General features: G+C 39.8%; 1 protein-coding gene and 2 long non-coding RNA genes across 3 annotated transcripts; 2 read left to right on the forward strand and 1 right to left on the reverse strand.

The window, feature by feature from the left end:
- The first annotated feature begins 1,735 nt into the window (after positions 1-1,735).
- Positions 1,736-8,822, forward strand: LOC116699081 (uncharacterized). Its single transcript, XR_004334360.1, has 3 exons — positions 1,736-1,746; positions 3,610-3,615; positions 8,680-8,822. It is a non-coding gene; the product is annotated as an uncharacterized LOC116699081 (long non-coding RNA).
- glula (glutamate-ammonia ligase (glutamine synthase) a) lies at positions 7,292-11,319 on the reverse strand. The gene is made up of 7 exons (XM_032531475.1): positions 11,067-11,319; positions 10,164-10,354; positions 9,908-10,069; positions 8,932-9,078; positions 8,724-8,851; positions 8,412-8,611; positions 7,292-8,304 (listed from the first exon to the last, which is right to left on the reverse strand). Exons 2-7 carry the CDS (start codon positions 10,327-10,329, stop codon positions 7,992-7,994), a joined length of 1,116 nt encoding a protein of 371 aa, XP_032387366.1. The 5' UTR covers positions 10,330-10,354; positions 11,067-11,319; the 3' UTR covers positions 7,292-7,991.
- Positions 11,320-11,340: 21 nt separating this feature from the next.
- On the forward strand, positions 11,341-22,076 carry LOC116699082 (uncharacterized). Its single transcript, XR_004334361.1, has 3 exons — positions 11,341-11,561; positions 14,001-14,156; positions 21,526-22,076. It is a non-coding gene; the product is annotated as an uncharacterized LOC116699082 (long non-coding RNA).
- Positions 22,077-22,102: the final 26 nt, after the last annotated feature.

A 22,102-nucleotide genomic window follows, 5' to 3' on the forward strand; every position in this document is an offset into this window, starting at 1 on the left:
TTCCTCATGAGTGTTGACAAGCCACAGTGGAAACAGAAGTCACCAGGAAGTACAGAAGAGTTACACAAGTATGAGCTAACTGTGTTTTTACAACATTCAGATATCAGGAACTACTTTTACTCATACTACTATACTACTACTATAATTAATATGGGTTAGTCCTTTTATAATTGTGGTAAAGCCATTATTTTCACATCCAACAGCCCTTCTGCTGCAGCATGTTTGTGTGAAGATACCTAACCTTTAAAGGAATCACAAACACTATATCACTCTCTATTTTCCACATAATGCACTATATTAACTGTGTGACATTTTATTTCATTGTCCCAATTGTGAGTGTGAAATATATCCACTATAATGTTTCTGGCGGTAAATCCATCTCATTCCTTCTTCTTTAAACTACTACAAAGCTGTACAACACATATAGAATAATACTGTACATGTATCTTTATAGAAGTAAAACAAACATGAAGCAAACTATTGATAGAAAGTATACCATTAACTTATGTTGATTTGTCAACACATGAAATAAATGAACCAAAGACATATCTCGTCTGAATATAAATGTATACATTTCGAGAAAAAAAGAAAAAAAAGAAAAAAACTGATGGTCTTGATGGATGTTCCAGGTTTAAACATGACAGAGAGAAGACAGGAAAGATGTCGGACTGAGCCACCAATATCCAGAGAAATATTAACATGAAAGGCAGATGTACTGAGTAAGCTTTTAAATGCTTGAGCAGTGAAAATTGAAAGTCAAGGTATTCCCTAGTGAAGTTGTCTGTCTCTGTCATAGATTTTAGCCACATACACTGCTCAAGCAGGTCTGATGAGAGCTTAAAATATAAATCCTGCTATTTTTGATATGGCCCCTATTTTCCCACCTTGTTCCATCCTACTAAAAAATATGCCTGGGTGTGTCAGTTTAATCCTACAAGAAAATTTAAATTAGCCCTGAAGCCACACACTCCCTAATAATTTTCCCTACTGACAGAACGTCAAATGATCACAAAAGTCATTAGAATTCATCCTCTGGCACATGTAGATAGTTGTCATTAACATTTTTATTTTGATGTTGGGTCTTATTATAGAGAGGCAAGTCAATGTATTAAAACTAGACATGTCTCACGTGTCCACTGAGGGCAGTAAGAGACAGGCTCAAAACAGGACACAGCACAGATTAAACACTGCACCTGAAGGAGCCGAGATGAACGTGTCTGAAAGTCAGCGTGTGGAAATCTGTCTCATGACAAATATAGTTTGTGCATCAATCTATGTCTTTATTGTTACCTTCTGCTACCACAGCAGCTATAAAAACACAACCATGCAGGTTTTATTGGTTCCTACTTGCATGTGACTGGCTAATTTGATGGAGTCTCATTGTCTCACCCAGTCACTCTGGCGGCATACCTGATGACACTAGACGAGTGTGTACAAATATATACGTAAGTAAGCTAAACTAGAAAGGTCCATCTCGGGCGCAGCTCAGTCTGCTAAAACTAGTAATGGTAACGCAAATCAGCCCAGTATGGTTTGGCTCGGCACGGCCAAAGTGCCAACGGAAAAACCCCACAAGTACTGTTCTTAAGTAGGCCTACAGTTTTGAGGCATCTGCAATTTATACTTCCAGCTGTAGTTACTGGTTAGTTTTCAGAATTATAACAAGTTTAAAAAATACAACACACTGTTAAAGATTAAACCAGTTGTTTCTAGTTGTCTAGACTTGTTAGCAGTTACACCATAGAAGTGTTTCCCCTTCAAAGCCCTCAAATGGTTTCCTTACCAGCAACATTGTGGTACAGTGCAATTTTTGGGAAATCTAAGATCTTGCTGTCAACTGTTGACTGAGGGTTGACGAGTAGATTTTACATGACGCACAAAGTGCCGAGTATGTTACCTAACCGGTGCCAAAAAAAGGCGTGTAGAGGTGTAATTAACGCTGAGAGTGGGTGTGAAGGAGGGTGCTTTTTGGTGTGCTGGAACTCACGTGTGACTCACGTGAAGATGGTCTTGTTCATTAAGCGTCTGGCAGAAGTGTCCATTCACTGGTGAAGTTGACCCAGAACATTGACGTGTTTGTGCGGGTCAATCTTTTAAAGAGCCTTCAGTGTAATGGCTGCCATGCGAGAGGCAGCTGTTAGCATTAGGCAAAATAAATTGTACTTTTTTCTCCTGATGAAAATCCCTAACATGGTATTCATCTTAAGCTTTTAAAAGAATGCAATAGCATTATATCCCCCCCCCCCCTTTTTAAATCTGCTTGATTCATATTTAAACCTTTTTTGTATGAAACTAATCAAAGAAAACTTGATTTTACCAAACTCTATTTACCTTTTTTCTTTATATGAGAGAATAAAAACTTATTTTGTGACCAGGCATCAGTAAAAGTACACATCTTTATGAATGTTATTGAATTTGGTATATTTTTATGTTTTTATTGTGTAAAAATTGTGAATTATTCAGTACACATTGTGGCAATTTTGTAATCTGAACAAGTCAAAAATCTCTTACAGTATTGTCACACTTTTAAGGCTTAGAGCATGGTACACAAGACAAAGGTTAGTTTTTCATATTCACACTGATAGGATTATGTTCTCTCTCTTTAGTTATGTGCAGGGTTGTTTCTTTCACTTTGTGTTTTGCGTGGCTTTGTTCTCAAGACAAAAAGCTCATCGGCCAGAGGTGAAAGTATTCTGATTACATCCAGGTGGGAGATTATGATCAAGCCAAGATTCATTCAGTCAGAGGTTCTATTGTAAAGGATTCAACATGATCAAATCCAAGGGACGTTTAAGCGACTTGCTTACGTCTGGTCAAATGCGATTTCATGCAAAGGTTACAAGGTTGTAAGGGAAATACAGCTTTCTTCACAGTGCATTTTTTATATAATTGCAAGTCTTCTTTTATATTTATACTGTCTGCTGATCCAGTGCTCCAGTGTCCCCACATAAAGCAATAAAGTTTTATATTTTATCAGTTTTTTTTAAAATTCAAAACAGTTTCACTACAAACATACAGGACAAAATGTACTAGCAAAAGTTTTTTTCCCCTCTGTAAGGACAGGGATGTGTTTTTCATGCCTCACATTATGAAATAGAAAACTTCCTGGTGGATTTGTGGGGTCTGCAGGTCACCCACTGTTTTGTGTGTTAAAGAACGGACAACCCCTGCAGATAAATCAGCAGGAGGCTATTTGACGGGGGGGTGTTAGTGTAACACGAGTACTAGCATCTGGCCATTCACCCTGCTTACTGTTCAACAGTCATTGTGTGTGAACTGCTTAAACTTTGGTGAAACTGAGCAAAACAGTTTGTAGCCAGAACAGTTTGTGAGCAAAATGTCAAAGCACATTTTTTTTTAAAGAATTTTGTCACTTGCCTTTTCCTCCCTGGAGCTACGTACAACAGTGGATGAATATATTTTAAGCAACAATTTTGAACAAAGAAACATTTTTGCAATGCTGGATACTTGTGCAAAAAAAAAAAGTGCAAATGCAAAGAATTTAGATACCAAATAGGTCAAGTATGACACCACCTTTTTCTGTCAGAGGGTTATAATTCCTACTGCTTTAAATGTGGACATTGCTTTGATTTATAAATAACTATGCAGATGTCTGTTCTTTACTCCACAATTACCAACACCGTTTTTACTTGTAAAAGCAGGCTATGAATACATTTCAGATGCCAAAATCATTGTTTTCTATAAAACTTTATGTACAACACTACACAAAAAACACGCTTTCATCTGATTCTACTATCCATCAGCTGTGATAGAAACAAAGGCACATAACTGTGTCTGTGCTGCAGCTGTGCAGTCAAAACTGTGTCACTGTGTCATACGTAACGACGTGACCAATCATGGCGCAGGTAAGCATGACTGGCTAAAGGGAATCTAGCATCAGCCCAATCACACCATGATGCTCAGCCAATCAGGATGCCTTGAGTAAGGGCACAACATCTGTCTGCGTGAAAACACCAAACCGTTTGGATATGTGACCACACTGTGGATGTACACATGCTGTAGCTTGGTATTCTATGTCCCATTGACAGCGCTGTGTTAGCACGTGTTGCAAAGGCTAACATGAGAATGTGTGATCAGGTTCCCCTGTTGCACGTGAGAGTGAATATTTTGTGCATGAGGGATCTGCAAGGAAGGTTGCTTTAAGAAAACTAGATTTAATTATTGATAAAATCACACAAAAATAAAAAAAACATAATGAAAACATGTTTGCCATGATTGTGATGTATTATAATTAAAAACTCTTTCAGATAGGCCGAAACTCATCTTGTTGTTTTTTCTCTTTCATAGGATTATACATGCTTCTGGTGAAGAAATGAGCAATGAGACAATTCTGTCCTTCACTGACGTATCCTCTCCATCTCTTGCAGTTTTCTTATGCAGTAGTTGGCACTTAACAACAAGCTACAATTGCCTTTCAAAGCTGTTTTGTACATTTTGTATCATCCCCTCATCCTGCAGAGCTCCTTTCCTCTGTTGCACATTGTGGCAAGAAGAGCCGGTACTGGTTTGAACTAGTATGATGTGTTACACAACACAGCTTCAGGGAAGAGAATCCTAGTCTAGCCCACATGTACAGCGAAGCCACATCCTAAAAACAATAGTTACTCTGTGCACGTGCTTTTTCTTGCAGATATTAAATTAGATTGCCAAAAATATGTCATTATTTTTAATATGTAATATGTTAAAAAAATTACAAAGTTGCAGGGCATTTGTGATGCTTGGTGCCACAGTGCGAGTGCATGCTAACTGACTAGCATGTTAATGTTGTGTTTAGCTAGAGGGCTATTGTGCAGCTCCATTTATGAGACCCCATTTCATGTATTTTCCCTCCTTACGTAACATGTGCTTTTTTTCGCTCCCACTCCATACAAGAACCACCACGATCCAGCCTGTACATTCTAGTAGTTGTCATAGCAACAGGGCAGCATCCCTCTCCATCCTTTGTCCAGTGTCTCCCCATCGTTTGAGCTTCCCAGGCGGAAGGTGGTTTGGATTCTGCATGCAAATAGAAGCCCCCTAATTGAGCTTCGAAGCGAGGAAGTGGAAGGGAGTTAAGACGGTGACTGAATGTCATTAGATGCTTTTCACAGTTCTTATTTAACACTGAAGTGTGTGTGTTAAATGAGAACAGGATACAACAGATCAATACAGTGTCCTATCAAATATAGAAATGGAAACATGATAAAAGGGAGTGATAATGGTTAATTGCCTTTTGGTAATGTTTTGACTATCCATATGGTAAAAGGGAATAAGAAATTAATGGCACAGGTGGGATTAGTTGGAAGGTTGGGGGTAAAAAAGTAATATAAATGGGAAAAGTACCGCACACAAAGGACTAGAGGTAGATTGTGACCTTCATGCCTTCTTCAAATCAACAATCAAGGGTGGGGAAAAGAACATTGTGTCCCTGTTTGCCTCTGGGAATATAGTTTTACCTGGAATAATGTGCTGTTGAAATAATGTGTGAGCCAGTTTAATTATCCCATAATTGTGTGTAGCAGATAATGGATGCAGTCTTTGGATGTGGGTCCATGTTTTGGTTCTGTTTTTGGTGCATGGAAAGAATTACTGCATGTATGGGGGAGGGACTGCATTTTCTCCACAAATTCTTACATTATTTCCTGGCTGTACTGCACAACAGCTTCTGCATGGATGTAGACAAAAGTAGAAATATGGAAAAAGATTTAGCCCCATCGTAGAGAGAGATTACTCTGGAATTATGTTTACATTCCATATTAAGTATTAAAGCATGGATGTTTCCTGCTACCTTTTAAGCTGTTCTCCAAACCTTGCATTCTGTACCACAGGTTTTTACTTGAAAACGTTACATGAACTCCTAGAACCAGCAAATGCAGACACAAAACTATATTTAAGGGCCAGAGAGGTTTCAGATTACTAAAACACCAAAACAAAGTTAGACTTGTGTTGGCTTTAGGATGGCCAACATCCTCTAAAAAAGGACTGAACCTGCCCCATAGCTTTATGATTGGGTAACTTGTTCCTAGCAAAGCCAATCAGGGAGCTGACTATTGTGCTGTTGTGAGGGCAGTTGGGATGTAGGGGAAAGGTCTCACAGCACGCAAACTTTTTGTTGCTTCCCCAGAGTAGGACACCAAGTAAATGTTTATGTCCCGTAAAATGAGGCTGTTGAGTGCGTCTTGTGAAGACGTGTGGTTGAAATGTCTCCCAGTTCTGTTGGTAAAAGAAACAAATAATGTATTCCCTAATGTGTATATTTGTAAAGTTCTGACTCCCAACGGTTTCTTAAAGACAGCTCTGACTTAAATACTGCCAAATTGGCACATATGTTAGACATCATTTGATGGCATTATAAAGAAATTCTGAGGTATTAAGGAAACATTTTCATTAGCATTTTAAAGGTGCACTTTGCCTGGATGATAAAAGTAAAATATGCAACCAAAAATAATTGTCTTGATATGCTCCTTTTGGTAGAAATTGACACTAAATCCAGATGTCACACACAGCAATTAAAAAATGAATGTATATTTGTGTTGTCAAATCGCTGGTCTATTTTGTTCTATAGTTAACAGGATGTAGACAAGGTAGTTTCTTAGCCACAACAGTCAGAGGTGCGGTGTAGTTTTTAAACTGAGCACTTTTGGGAACATTGGCTTCTGGCTGTTGTTGCAGTGGAGGAGTATAATAACTTGTCTCGTGAGTACACCAGTTTCCAGTTACTTCCCACAGGGTCCTAAAGACCAGCCAGAACAAAGCAGCTGTTGAGCTCCTGCCAAAAGATCAGCTAGACTAAAACATCAGAACATTTGGCAAAAGAACACACAGCCAGAATACTAGAGTTACCTTGAGGTGCAATTCATTTTATCAAGTTTTTTTTTTTGTTTACCACTTTCAGTAAAATGCAGTCACCAGGGGCACACAGCTTTTACAAGTGAGTGTTTGAGCATTACAGTGTTCACAAGATCTTCAGACCAAGGTTAATATAAAAATCAAATTGCCCCAGTTTTATGGGATGTGTGCTCCATCATTATGAATTCATGTTTTGAAAGAGCTTTGAGCTCCAGTGTTGGTCTCCACTTCAGCAGCCAGCAAGCTGAGCATAAAAACTGGAATCAAGAGATTACAAAATGTGTGTGAAGTCAATAAACTTTAGGTGCTCTTTCACAGTTTCCAGTCTTTATGCTAAGCTAACTTATTTATTGCATAGACGTATCGATCTTCCCCAACTCTTGAAAAACAAATACATTTGCCAAAGCGCTTTAGTATTGAAGTGAAGAGTCAAACAGCCTCGTTGTGATAAAAATAAAAGTTTTAAATGTATCAATAAAAACACCAGGTCCAGTAAACATGTTTTACCAAATCAGGTGCATTACAATATCGCAGTTGACAAAAGGATAAAACTCCTTAAGGAAGTCTACAAATGGCATTATGGACAGATCCACCACATTTGAACAACATACATCTGGGTACAGACATCTACAAATGTACCATACAAGATGACCCAGTGTGTCAAAAACTGAAGACATCAAACATTGCCATTTAAAACATAGACACTTCATAATCAAGAGTTAGTAACATTGAAGACTGAATTAAAAAAAGGCAGGTCAACATATTAACAGTACATGAACTAGTCAGATTTTTTTTATCAAGTTACACATGCTGTCCAACCTTAGCAGCTCTACTTTTCAGCCTCAATGAGCTTTAGTTCATTTTAGTCAAACAGAAAAGGGAAAGGTATGACATGGGCTATAAAACATGTGTTACAAAAGCCGTTCCCCTTCTAAAGAAGAGGGGAAAGACATACCCTGCCATTACCAGCGCATATCTACCAAGGATATTACCTTGTCACGTTTTAAGTTGACCAGCCAACTTTAAGCCATTAAAATGGAGGTTAAATCATCTCAGAGGGAGAGAAAAAATAAAAATACAGTAATAGTTTAAAGAAAAGATAAGTCATGAGGGCAGTGGAAGTGAGTCATTGAGTTGTGGATTTAGTAATCCGTGGGTTCATCACCCTCCTCGTTCAGCAAACAGGTGCGGATCAGGGCCTCGGTAACACTGTATGGGTCACAGTTGGCCGATGGGCGACGGTCCTCGAAGTAGCCCTTCTTCTCCTGGCCGACGTTACGAGGAATGCGGATGCTGGCGCCACGGTTGGCCACGCCTGCAGAGAATTCATGGATGTTTGAGGTTTCATGATGGCCGGTGAGACGGCGAGCGTTGTCGAGCCCCCCTTTGGGATCATAGGAACGGATGTGATAGCTGTGCCTCTTCCCAAGCTTTTCAATGGAATCTTCAATGGCTCTGAAAGCAGAAATTACAAGATTCCCATCAGAAATTCTAAATAATTTATGCAAAATAAAAACAATGGCAGAGCTGTCAAGTCAACCCCCAATGATTTTGACACTCACTTTAATCCACCTTCTTCCCTCATCTCTTTTGTGCTGAAGTTTGTATGGCAGCCAGCACCGTTCCAGTTGCCTGTGATTGGCTTGGGATCAAATGAGGCAACAACCCCAAAATCTTCACAGACACGGTGCAGGATGAAGCGTGCCACCCAGAGATGATCACCCATGTTGATCCCTTCACTAGGTCCAACCTGGAACTCCCACTGAAACACAAAAGTTTATTATAAATAAAACCAAACATTTAACTGGTTAACACCCCACAAAAAAAAAGAAAGTATAATAACATCCAACCGTGGATTAGGATTTTATCTTTACCTGAGCAGGCATCACTTCTGCATTTGTGCCACAGATATCAACTCCAGCATACAGACAGGCTCTGTAATGGGCCTCCACTATATCTCTGCCATAGGCTTTGTCAGCTCCCACGCCACAGTAGTATGGACCTGTACATATTTCAAATATTAAACAATCCATCCAGACATAAATTAATTTCTATGCACAAAGCTTTAAAGTAGCTGCTTACCTTGTGGTCCAGGGAAACCATTAGATGGCCAACCAAAAGGGTGTCCGTCTGTGCCCAGAATGGTATACTCCTGCTCCATGCCAAACCAGGGATGCTGGTCCTCCACCATCTTCATCACCTTGTTGCATGTGATTCGGAAGTTAGTTTCTGCAACAAAAAAAAAAAAAAGGGAAAAAAATAAGATAAGACACGAGAACAATAAAATCCAGTGACCTGAGCCAGTTCTGCAAAAGCACCATTCCTGTAGTAATCTATAGGCAGGGCAAATCATTTAAGTTGTGATTTGGTCTCCAACATGGAAGGTATTGCAACAATTTGCGTGACCGTCCCAGAGTTATGAAAGTGTTGGATAACTCCTCAAGACAACGGTTAATACCGTATGAAACTGTACAATAGTTATTATATACTATAATAGTTATCATTGTTCGAATCTAAATGTCCTGTAAATTTTTATTTTTAGTAAAGGGCTACTTTACCTATACAGCCACCACATGTACAAGCCTCAACTTCTAATACCTGCATCAGTGTGTATGCACAATAAGTGCACATGCAAAATAGTTAACTTGGGTTAAAGCATGCAAGTGTGTGCACAGTAAGTCATGAAATTTTGTTTTTTTATTAAACACAAGGAATGCAACCCAGCAGGGCTTAATCTTTCAATTGTTTGAATAGTTTGAGGGGAGCCACAGAGGGTGGTCCCATTCAGGTCCCATTGCATGCTTGTTTTATCCAACATATGGAACTAAAGATACTAATCATTTTTGAGCATGACATTTCTTGATCCAAGTGTGTTTTTCCCACCCCTTTATTCTACCTATAAAAGTTATGCCTCATCCACAATGCCCTGTTGAAACCAGTCAAATCTGCTCTTGTTGAGAAGGAACACTCCTGCTACAGTTACATCACCTTTAACGTTGTATGGTCATATTACTTTATTTTGTAGAGGGCAACATAGTTTTTTGAACATGTTCGTTACCTGCTGGTTTGCGGTTGTACTTGAGCACTTCACACAGGACCAGCTTGTTTGGGTCTTTACGGAATGGATCCCGGAACATGGCAGCAGGAATCAGATACATGTCGCTGTTGGAGCCCTCAGACTGGTAGGTACTGGAGCCATCGAAGTTCCACTCTGGTAGATCTACAAGAGTCAAGAGGAGGCCAAAGGACGTTATATTACACTGTAGGGCGTACCATTTTTACGAACGTTTCAGGATGTTTCAGGAGCAGCTTACCTTCGATGCTTTTGGGCTCAAAATCCAGCGTCCTGGTTTTGCAGCGGAGCCCCTCTCCGGTTCCATCAATCCAAATATACATGGCTTGGACTTTATCCCCCTGTGAAAGCTCCATGTACTGCTGCTTGACAGCTTTACTCAGTGTGGCGCTGGCAGACGTGGCCATCTTCTTGTTTCCTACTATAACGCACCTGAGGAGAGACAAAGCAGAGGAGATGAGATAAGAACTCGGTGCGCTCTGGCTCACAAGTTGCTAAACGTTTTTTTTTTTTTAAGGGGATGGGGGAAGGGTGGGCATCGCAAAAAAAACAAAAACAGCACCATTGTTGCCTCTTCCAGAAGGGAAGAGGGGTGACAAATGCGTTGAGGCTATAAAAGAAGGCACATTTCCAGTCTCTTCCCCCCTCTCCAGCTTGGGGACAAAGAGTAAAGCCGAAGCCACTTTCCACCGCATGTGCATGGCTATTAAGATTTAATTAAACACGGCAGATTGCCAGCTCACAAAAGCTACCTCATGGAAAACCACATTATAAGGAAACAAACACGAGGTCTTTAAAACCAGTCTTTACAGTACATCCTGGAGCCTACGCCTGTCGTCATAGTTACAATAGTTGGCTGCCACAGTGAACCAATATTACATCATTGGCTTCCGCGTTGTAATCCATCACCTCGCCTACTAGCTACCTATCTACAACCTTATTTAAACACAAAACGTACACACATAACATCCTAAACAGACTAAATAAAAAAGTTGGAGCCACTTAAGCTAAAAAGAAATGCCCATAAATGTAAGAGTTCATTGTATAAAGTCTAGTTACTGTTACAATGAGTAGCTAGGCTACTGAGCTGCTCCTACCCAACTATGATGTAGTTTCAAAAAGCAGAGAAAATAAGTCAAATTACCTGGATAAACGAGAAAATTGAAATAAAAACTAAAGGACGGACAGGTCCGGTGTCTTGTCGTCTGCTGTATCGCTAGTGTCTGTCTCATTATCTGGTACCGAATCTCCGCCGATCCGTGGACATTTATAAGAGCAGGACTGAGTCGTTGCGTCTTTGATTGGTCGGAGAGACGGCAGCGTGTTGGTGATTGAAGGCATGCAGCTCGATCATTGGACGGGCTGCAAAACAAACGGAGCCTGCAACGCCCTCTTGCAGGAGCTCAGTTCAGCCGCGTGCTGCGTGTGTGCGTGTGCGCGCGTCTGTGTGTGTGTGTGCGTGCGCGCGCGTCCCGCGCATTTATAGATGCGATATAAGAGAGGATATTATCAAACGACGCTGCCAAAACGTAGACTTTTATTAAACGTGCTTCATTGTTGAAGACGGACTCAACAAACATGTGCATCATCCTCCATATAGTCCATGGTTCTCAGTGCAAGACGTCACCACGTGGTTGAAGTCAGTACTGCAAGTGTTCTTGTTTTAAGACTAGATGTTATGTAAATATTAATTTAGTCTGGTACACTCCGGTTTAGTCCAGGATGCACTAGTTGTGTAAAATGAATCCATTATGGTCCTTATTTAAAACAATCAGAGCTCTGTTCGACTTTTCTGAAATTGTGTGACGTCTAAGTGTATAGCTTAACGTTAAATCATAAGAGGTTTACTTTGGTTTAAAACTTAATTTTAATAGCATAATCGACAGACTTCTTAAGTTTCTTCATTGTAATAAATTGGTCTATTCTATATGGTATGAGTACAGGCTGTTAACCTTAGCTAGCTTCTAGACAATTTGGATGTTGAAGGAAAAATACTTTCAAAGTGTGTCACGGGCCTAACGTTTACAGAGATCTTTTAGCAGGACTGCCGGTGGTAAATTAGTTGCTGTTACCCTCTGTCATGATTGGGTTTAGCTATTGCCTAATTCAATTACCAAAATGTTGGATTCATTTAAATTCAGTTACAAGAAATGGCTAGGAAGAGCATAATGCTAGCTGTTCTAGCGAGCTTATCTTTTTAGCTTAGTTTTTGAAGTTACACGTGAAACGCTGTTCTATCTGAACATTACGTAAACATTAGTTATACACTTATGGCATAATTATGCGCTAACGTAAATGTCAAAACGGCTGATTCTGGTCTCAACTTAATGTTGACTGAATGAATAACGTTTACTTTGCTTTTTGGCTTTGTAGGCCAGTGAAGATGGCTGACATGTAAATGAGGTGTTGGGACACTACAAGCATCCATAACAGCTTCAGTGCTAGAGGGACGAACACCATTTTCACAAAAGACATTACCTCGTTTGGTGTTTTGATGATTTGGTGGTGGAGAGTGCAGACTTTGGTCCAAAATCCCCCATAGGTGTTCAGCTGTGTTAAGGTCTGGTGGATGTGAAGGCCATGGCATTCACAATAGTTCCATACTCATTAAATCAGTCAGTGATGTGTGGATATTATCATCCTGGAGGAGAATACTCCACCAGAATGAAATGTTCCATTTTTAGATGAAAGTGATTGCTCAGAAAAACTTGGATTTGCAGTGAGCTTTCCCTCCAAGGGGACAAATGGTTTTCTGTTTTCCTAGCTCTGATACAAATGTGATGCAACACAAAGATTATTATACTTTTTTTTTTTTTTTTTTACCAGATAACTGTGCCTAGGCGGTATGCATTGTAAGTTTGATGGTATCAGCTGGCAAGGACACTGATGTAGTTGAGAAAGCATCGCCACCGACCCTATTGAATACCTTCTGTTGCCGCAAAGCAACCTGAAATGACCTCAGTGCCAAAGAGCATGAAAACGTTGCCTCAGGCCTAATTCCTCCGGATGCCCACTGACCCCTGTGGTATTTAACTTGCTTTAAACCTTTAGGTAACTTTAAAGGAACACGCCACCGTTTGTTGAAATAGGGCTTATCACTGTCTCCCCTAGCTGTAGATAGGTGGGCCAACTAATTTTTCGTCTCAGTGCATGCATTGTTTTAGTTTGGTTCAACACCGGCAGCATAATGAATGGAATCCTATGTTCCCTTTTAGCATGTTGTGAGTAAAAGTGAGTCAACAACAAAACAACAACCTAATTACTTCTTGTGACTTGTGTAATCACGAGTACAAATAGCAATGCATATATATATATATATATATATATATATTTCCTAGGCAGATACTGACTTGGGACAGTGCTTCGGCTGTGCTTCCACCCAATATAGTCCCAATATAGTTCCTTAAAGTAAGGTTGGTGCTGAAGGAAGGCATGAATGAACAGTTCTGTTGTTGGGTTGTTGTGGTTACCCCGGACAAGAAGGAGGAGACAGTGTGGAGAAAGTCCCCAGGAACATTTACTGGCTGTGGTTCTCCCGTGCTTAAATACCATGCTTCACCATCCGGGACTGTGGCAGAGTAGAGCTGGATATGTCTTTGAACCTGCTTCTAAATTCAGAGGATGCCCCCATCTTATCTCTGCAGCAGGTTCTGGACAAGAGTGTTGTTGTTGTGTTTGGTGTATTGGTGTGTGTTGTAGATAGAGGCAGAAATGAATGACAACCACAAAGATAGATCCATGTTGTGCCCCAGATTCGAACTAGTGAGCAGGAAGTGTGCCAAGTGAATTGCCACAAAATATTGGTATTAATAATAGGCTCTTTGATGTATGAAAATAACATTGAAACAGAAATACATTTCATTCCTTTGTCATCCACTGTGAATACCTATGTACTGTATACTATATACCTTTAAACGTTTGTTCTTTGTTTAGATTGTGTGTTTGTGTGTGAATATATATATATATATATATATATATATATATCAGGATGACAAAATACTGTAATTGATAATTAAACCTACATCTGTTATACCCTGAAACATTGTATTACATGTAATGCTATTGTTTTGTTTGGTAGTTCAGTGGATGGAGAGCACCACCTGATGGACTCAGAGCTCCAGAGCAGACGATGAAGATGATGATGATGATGATGATGATGAGGAGGAGCCTCTGTTATTACCTCTGGAGTACCTGAGAAGGAGGAGGTCCCTCTACCTGTTCTTTGTAAAGACAGGTAAGACCAAAAGGACAGTACAGTTGCTTCACTTTTCAGTTGAAATCATATTTATTGTTGAAAAATAATGTTTGAAATCAATATCATGATATTGATAGAAATATTTTCCAAATATCTATAAATATCACATAGGAAGTCACATGGACGTTTCACAAAATAATCTTAACACAAAGTCTACTTGGTATCTTTTTAGGGTTTTTAACTGCATCTCAGAGTTTTTATCAGTTATTGGAGTTTGCTCAGTTGCCATAGAGATGGACTGATGCCAAAGACCAAATATGAACAGAGACAGTGGTTACAATTTCTTGAGAGTTAAAATATTCAAAGTAGTAGTAGAATCCTAAAGAAGGCTGTCTTTCCGCTACACGTGGATTGCTTCTCTCTATGTCTTTTAAATTTTCTATGATGAAATAGCCTGTAAAATTAAGGCTTTTTAAATCATTTTGAAGAAGAGCTTCTTTGGATTTCCTTTTTTTTTTTCTATACTTTATTGAATTCCCGACCCCAAACAGCACTTTCAAACATCTGACTGAACTTCTTGAGTAAACTGGATGTTTTTGTCTTTCCAGTAGTAGAACGCATTCAAGAATAGATGTCTGCCAATCTCAGAACACATCCTAACTTAAGAAAATTGTTAAATACATATAAGTAACTCTTGTGACTTACGTTTTCCAAAGTATCAGGTTGTGTTCCTGGTGGATGAGGATATCATAGCCCATGTTAAGTGACTTGTCATTCTCAGACAAAAACATGTTGAGTTTTTACATCTTAATCATTGTCACATTTGCCTGAAGGTACCATGCAAGCTGATGCACCAATCTGTCGAGAGTTTTCTGTGAAATGTGGCCTTAAATAGAGAGAGGATACCATGAGTAACCTAGGGGACGTGGCTCTCCATCTTAGGTAGCCTACATTTACTTGAACAGAGAGGTGTGGAATCTTCTTTTATTTTGGTTTGGTTCAGTTTTATCACAAACTAATATATTTGTATTAGTGCTGTCAGTTAAATGCGTTATTAACATTGTTAATGCAAACCCATTTTCACAGCATACATTTTTTTTATCGTGAGGTTAACTTTTTTTAGCCTAGGAAACTTTGTAGTTTTTTTCACATGCTGTTGCAACAACTAGTAACATTACACCACACCGGATCTAGCTAGACCAGAAACAAAACAACAGGTACGCCGCGCACACTCGTTTGGGCTTGCGAGCCGGCCAAAGAGTAGTAACGTTACGTTTTGAGTGGACGGCAAGCGCGAGACGCCAAAATAGATGCCAATAAGATTCTGAATGGAATGTTTACTTTTTAAAAGTTGCCATATGGTTCCATTGATAAGACCAAAGTGATCTGTGTGTTTTGTCGTTGTGAACTGAGCTCTCATTGCAGGACGTCCATTCTGAAACACCACTTGATGGCCAAGCACACAGCTGATGTGAATTCTCTGAGTTACATCTGTGTGAGAGATTATTTGCTCCAATTGAGAATTTTACGTGTGAAATTAACAGTAGGCTATATGCCAATGTTGTTTTTAATAATAAAAATTTTGCACAAAGCAAGCCGATCCACTTTTCCATGTTGATAAGATAAAAAAAAAGAGACAAAATAAAGGGACAAAAAGAAATCACGGGACATTTAGAATAGATAAAAATATGCGATCATTGCGAGTTAACTACAACAATAATGCGATTAATCACGACTAAATATTTTATTTGTTTAACAGCACTACAAGATAGGATATTTTGTTAAAAAAAAAGAAAAAGCGAGATATGACTAAGAGTAGTAACTAAAGTGGAGGATATCCTATTATAGTACAGGAGGATCCAAGGAGAGTTTTATTTTCTCTTACCCCAGATTTATATTTTATTTCACCCTTCCCTTGTGAGATTTCCTTGTCAAAATAAGGTTCAAATAATACATTGAATTATTTTGGCCCAATAGTTCAAAAAGGTGTGTATTCACAGGGGCGCACATGCTAATGTCTATGGTGAGTGGATGAGGTGCCCAATTTGGAAAATGCTGTCCCCCTGTCCATAATTACTGACAGCAGGCTTGTTTGCATCATCACAAGAAGCATAACTACAGTACAATTAATAGAAATCCTAATGCAATCCAATATGTGTTTTTGTATTTTTCCAACATGTAGGAATTATAATTAATTAGAAAATTTGTGGATTCAGCCCATCTAGTATGCTTATTTCATGTGCCTAATTAATCTTTTTTGTTTTGTTGACGTATCAGTTTCACTGCAAAGATACAAATGACCAAGATCAAAATCTGCATGTCAGCGTTAATGTAGGGTATTGTGATAAAACAGAGCTTCGTTTTGGAGAGTCACTTGATAGTCCAGCAGGGGGCAGCATCTACCAACAGAGGACTTCGTCTACCAGAACTAGAGTCCATGGTTTCTATTTTTGAATCATTTGGCAACTAGAGTCCATGGTTTCTATTTTTGAATCATTTGGCAATTAAAGAGGGGCTTTCCCCTTTAACCTGTCCATGGGTCTTTCCTGGATTTGGTGTAATTCTATGATTAGAAAGGCAATATTTACCATTCAGTTTGATGAAAAGGATTACATCTCATGTGTAATATAATATGAACTGGCTTGTTAAGATATATTAGAAGGCCTTCACAGAGGAAAAGTGAGATGGCAGAGTACAGCAGTGCTATTTTTAGCAGTGATAAATATAATGTGTGAAGGAGAGATTTTTTGAAGTCAGACTTACAAATAAAGCATTTTTTGACCATGTGACTCTTCCAGTGGAACTGTATAGTAGACCTACATTTAAAAAAAAAAAAGGATTCTGAGAAACTTTCTCTCCAGGACTTTAAAAACTCACTTCCTAGGTTGTAGCTTGGTCACTTAGCCCAGTGGTTGATAAATAACCCTACACACATCTTACGCCTTCACCCCACTCAACCTTGTGACAATTAGGCTATAACCCCTGCTATCCCTTGGCCATTATATATCATCATGTCCTCTACTAAACCACAGGACACTCTACCTTAAAAATTAATAAGGCTGACAACATACTTGTCGCCATTTCAATGCCCAGCATGTCCTCTATGACTCACCGGTTCAGCTGTAAATCAGGCCAGGGGGAGCCTCCAGGGATTTTGTTGCTCTAAAGCTCCTTCTAAACACTTTATATGGAGCATCAATAACCAAACACTTTGCAATAACACTTATTGGCACGGCAGCATGAAATACTATTGATTGTTGAAATGAAAATCAGCAGGTGCACGAGCTGTTGCTGGGATTGTTGCCGTGATTTTTTGTCTATATTCTCTCTCTGGTATCAGCGAGGATGAAGGCAGAGCCGCGTGAGGCATCATGGGTTATATTTATTCCAGCCTTGCTCTTCTTTGGGATAATAACTTTTTTGCTCCATTCCAGGACTTGTCTGTCATCTTGACATGGCAATATCTCCCAACTCCACTGTTTCATAGTCAGTTTCATTTGCTTCCAAATACCATTTCACACCCTGCTAGCTTTAACTAGGTATTATACAGCGTGTGGGGAGTGTGCTGCAGATTGAATCGTGACAGAGACAACAACGTTTCCGGTGAAAAATAAGTGAATATTGTGTTGGCAGGCTATAAAAAAAACTCTCCATTGCTCCATTTTCTCGCCATGAATTTGTGGGTTTGTCATCTTGATTTAGTTTTTGTTTTTAAAATTAAGATTTGTATCAAAACAGAGAACAGATCAATACTTTACTTCCAATTCATTCCTCAAATTCTTATGAAATTATTCAGTTGGACATTGTAATGAGTATATTTTATTTCAAGAGAGTAGCTTAGCTACCAAATAATGGTAGCTAACATTAGCTGTTAAACAATTGATAATAATAATAAACTAGAATGTGTACCTGCTATAAACTCAGATTATTGTGGGTATTATTTGCATTGTGAGCACACATCAGCCCCTCAATAAAATCCAATAGTCCGCCTTTTAATTAGTTCTAGAGCCGACCCTTTTCTCCCAGATTTATAAAGTACAAACTCAAAAAATGCCACTAGTTTATGTTGCATAGATAAACACAACCACAACAAAACCAGAAAGAATGCTAATTTTTTTTTCACAGATGTTATTGCATAATTTAGCTTTAGTCTCTCTTGCACAACAATGAAATCAAGAGACAGGAATGTTTTGCCATTTATGTATTCTTCTCCTGCTAATGCCCACAAGGGCCTTCATATGGGGAGATTGCCCACGGATGTGCATGCTGTGATGCCAGTAGGTGGTCCTGCCCGTGGCTTGGTGGGTGAGCATGGTGTAGTCCCTGCTGCCACTGCAGCTGACATATCAGAGCTGTTTATTAAGAGGATGACAACTCTATCAAGCCCCATAAGCGGGCCCTCGTGCACAGGAGTTCTTTTGTTACTTTCAGGGAGGGTGTCATCAATCTTGCTGCCATGCTACTCTCTTGAGCTGTTGATGGCAAACACGATTCCTCCCTTTCTGCCTGGCCTCTCCCGCCTCGCAGTCTGGAATCAGGCGTGGTGAGGGGGATCGGGGAGATAGGAGGACTTTCCCCGAGAGTGCCTTTTCTTGACAGGCGACAGAGCGGACCATTTGGACACCAGGGGTGGATATATGGGACCATGTAATGAAAAGACGTTGACAGGACCTGCTTGCTCTGTAATGAAGGTCCTCTGGAGCTGTGAATGGATACACACATCTTTCACGCTTTTGTCTCTCTGCCTTTCCCACAGAATCTATCTCATCCATTTTAACCACCAAAAAAAAAGGTGTAAGAAAAAGGATCCCAGACAACAGCTCACAGTGTTAAACATTTACATGCAACAACGCGGTGTGAATTTTTAATGAAACAGCAACTAAGTAGATTTACACCTACGATTTGTAGCTAAAACAGCCCATGGAGGTGCAGTCGGATGTTCAGCCTCTTTCCTCTCTCACTCTGTCAGTGTTACTCAAGACTCAGTGTAGCTCGCAGAGATGGACTATGATGTATGTACTCCACTTTAGCATTGGCTGAGGTCACAGACTCCATAAATGTCTTAGACAAGTCTGATATTTTAATCTCTTTTTAGTGAGGGGATGTTGGGCCTTTGCCCAATCAATACACAGGGCAATAGCCTTGCCAAGATATCTCATGGTTGCTTTTCATTGTTCTGTCTGGAAGCTGAAATGTCAAGCACCGTAGCACTGCTCAAACTGAACCTGAAATACGGCTGCCTGTAGTCAAAAACATCATTTTTTATAATCTAGACGCTTCTGACAATAATGAACGCTGCAATCGCAGTCTGACGATGACTCTCGTCTGAGAGAGAGAGGGGGCAGACTGACACCTGAAATGTTCTTTGTTTTTTTACTCTCAAATCAAATCCAATCTGTTTAATTCATCAGTCAACAATAGCCCAAAAAGCCCGAGAGTGGGGGAGCTGTGCTGCTGCCTTTGTAAGCACACACAGCCAAAAATATCAAGACACTCTCACATTAACATTACTAATTTGTTTGCCAATGGTCTCCAAGGCGCTGAATAATTGGCTGTGAGATATTGTTTGTTCAGGTGTTCCGCATAATTGATTTCTGTATTGAAAATACTGTGGATGAATGTTGGAAGAATACTAAAAAGAATCATGTACTTTGTGATACATTTTCTTTGAAATGGAGCTATTGGTGTAGATTAATTCTCAGCCCAATAGCGACTAGTGATGATTGCAGCACATTAATTATCTGGCTAATGTATAAAGCACACACGTTTTGAATTTTAAAACAACTTAAACTAGTGTTCACCCGTTTTCAATTAATGTCCATTTGTTGAATTTCTTTGTGGACCCTTTCAGAAATGATATGGTTTCTTTGCACATTACGTATAACCTTTTTAAACTCACAGATTGATTTCATGCATCCATTATTCTGCCGGAACGCTGCTTTTGTCAGTACTCTGCTTTGAGCTGCGTACTGATAAGCCCGCTAATGTGTGTTTCTGTGTAGCTCGGCCCATATGCACATGTGGAAGTGATAAAGCGTTCAGCTAGACACTTGTGTTGACAGAGCCGGATAATGTATTTGATCATAGTTAGTTGTGAGGAGGGTCTTGCTTGGGTTTGATTCAGCTGGCTGACACTGACCTAATGACTCAGCTCAATCAGTCACCTTGTCCTCGCCTTGACTCCTCACCCCGTGATCCTTCCCTCCCATCCCAAAAGACTTAAGAAAAACAACCCAAGTGCTTAAGACCCTCCCTTTTCCCAACCCCTGTCTGCACTGAAATAAATTAGATATGAAATCAATGCTGGGTCCTCAGGTTGTTGTTTTCTCAGACCACTCTGTACTGTGTCTCTTCATAGTTGCGTAGCACAAAAACCTGGGCCTCAGTCAGCCTCTTTCTCCTATAATACATCCATTTAGGGCTTTCACGGTATTGATTTTTTCCCATATTCCACACACCGTGAAGTCATTTATACCACCACAATTAGCAGCATAAAAGAAACATTTTTATCTCTTGTTTTGAAATAGTTCATAAATAAACTTTTTGACTGCATTTATTCCTATAGTGGTCTATTCTTTACGTAATATATAGGCTAGTCTCAATGTCTATCTTTATTGTGGGTTTGTCATTATGAGGCCAACTTTGCAGAATAGTGTTCTGCATCAGAGCATGTGAGCAAAGCGTGAGCCAGCAGGAGGATTTTGGGTGGAGGGCAGAGTGCCGCCTTATCACCCGTTTTATCCTACTCGCACCGGTGAGTTCAAAGCATGCCCAAGCCCAATTTAGGATTACGATGTAGGCTACATGCAGATGAAGGCGCCCACCCTCCTTACATCTGGCTGACTTTTTGCCGGCGGCTGAACTGGGAGCTCCGGGCACTGGCTGATTGGATGGAGGGCAGACACTGTTCATCTCATAAATACAGCGCAGCAGAGGGAATGAACTGCTCCGTGAGGAGGACCCTCTACGCCGGTTACATGCATTCGGCAGGCACACAGAGACACAGACAGATACACTACTGAACACTATTTATTGACAGTAACACACTTGTAAGAACAAAAAAACAAACAAAAAAACAGCAGTGTGTCACTGCAACAGCCCTACATCCATTCTCATTCCTGTACAAATAACCAAGGCTGGTTGCCTTGTTTTTTTTTTAAATTTCCAAATCTGTGTCATCTGGTTCCTGCAGTGCCATTAGAGCTCTACTTGTGCTTCTTTTTATCAACCCAACATTGTTTGTGGGTGTGAGAGAGTGCGAGTGTTCGTCTCTCCGGTCTGATAATCAGTGACAGAGATGTTACAAGAATGTGACAGAGTTCTATTTGCCATAACTGACATCTTTATCCCATTACTTTCCTTGTTTTTTTTGCAACTTACCAAATGCTGACATCTGTGGTGTTTCCAGGCGGATACACTGCAGTGGAGTGGGAATTCAGAGGATTCAGACAAGGCCACAGCAGCTCAGGCAGGTGGAGAGAAGGAAGAGCTGTGCACACAAGCAGGACAGGAAGAAGGAGGAGGGAAAGAACTGCGAAAAACTTACTTGCCTTTCGGAGTCTAACACTTCAAGTGTTTAGCAGACATGCTGTCAAAATCCAGAGGTCAGAGGGGCCGATTGTATCGACGGGTTTTATTTAAGTGAAAAAGAGACGGAAAGCAGGCTCGAACAGCAAAAGCTTGTGATGCAGAAAAGAACTATGAATCACTACATGCAGTTTGTGCTGAATGAACAGGGAATCACAGCATGACATTTTCACAATACCCTCTCTGAATTTCAGCGTATTTGCTTCCTCAGCTAACATGTCCAATTTAATTTGGCCCATACAGCTTTTGAATTGGATTTACACTTGGAATCATCATCTTAACGCAAAACCTCAACTCCATTCATTTGTAAATACTTTATGATTTATGGATGGCATGATTGATATATTTCTGCATAGAGTACTTGGATGTAGAGCCCAGTAATAAAATATAATTGAATG

Source organism: Etheostoma spectabile, chromosome 12 (genome assembly GCF_008692095.1).
Source record: "Etheostoma spectabile isolate EspeVRDwgs_2016 chromosome 12, UIUC_Espe_1.0, whole genome shotgun sequence".
NCBI classification, from domain to species: Eukaryota; Metazoa; Chordata; class Actinopteri; order Perciformes; family Percidae; genus Etheostoma; species Etheostoma spectabile.

Excerpts from the sequence above, each read along its gene's own strand:
- glula (XM_032531475.1), bottom strand. The coding sequence starts at position 10,329 with ATGGCCACGTCTGCCAGCGCCACACTGAGTAAAGCTGTCAAGCAGCAG. Across the intron at positions 9,079-9,907 it reads GTACAACCGCAAACCAGCAG|AAACTAACTTCCGAATCACA; the intron begins GTAACGAACATG and ends TTTTTGTTGCAG. Across the intron at positions 8,852-8,931 it reads TGGTTTCCCTGGACCACAAG|GTCCATACTACTGTGGCGTG; the intron begins GTAAGCAGCTAC and ends AAATATGTACAG.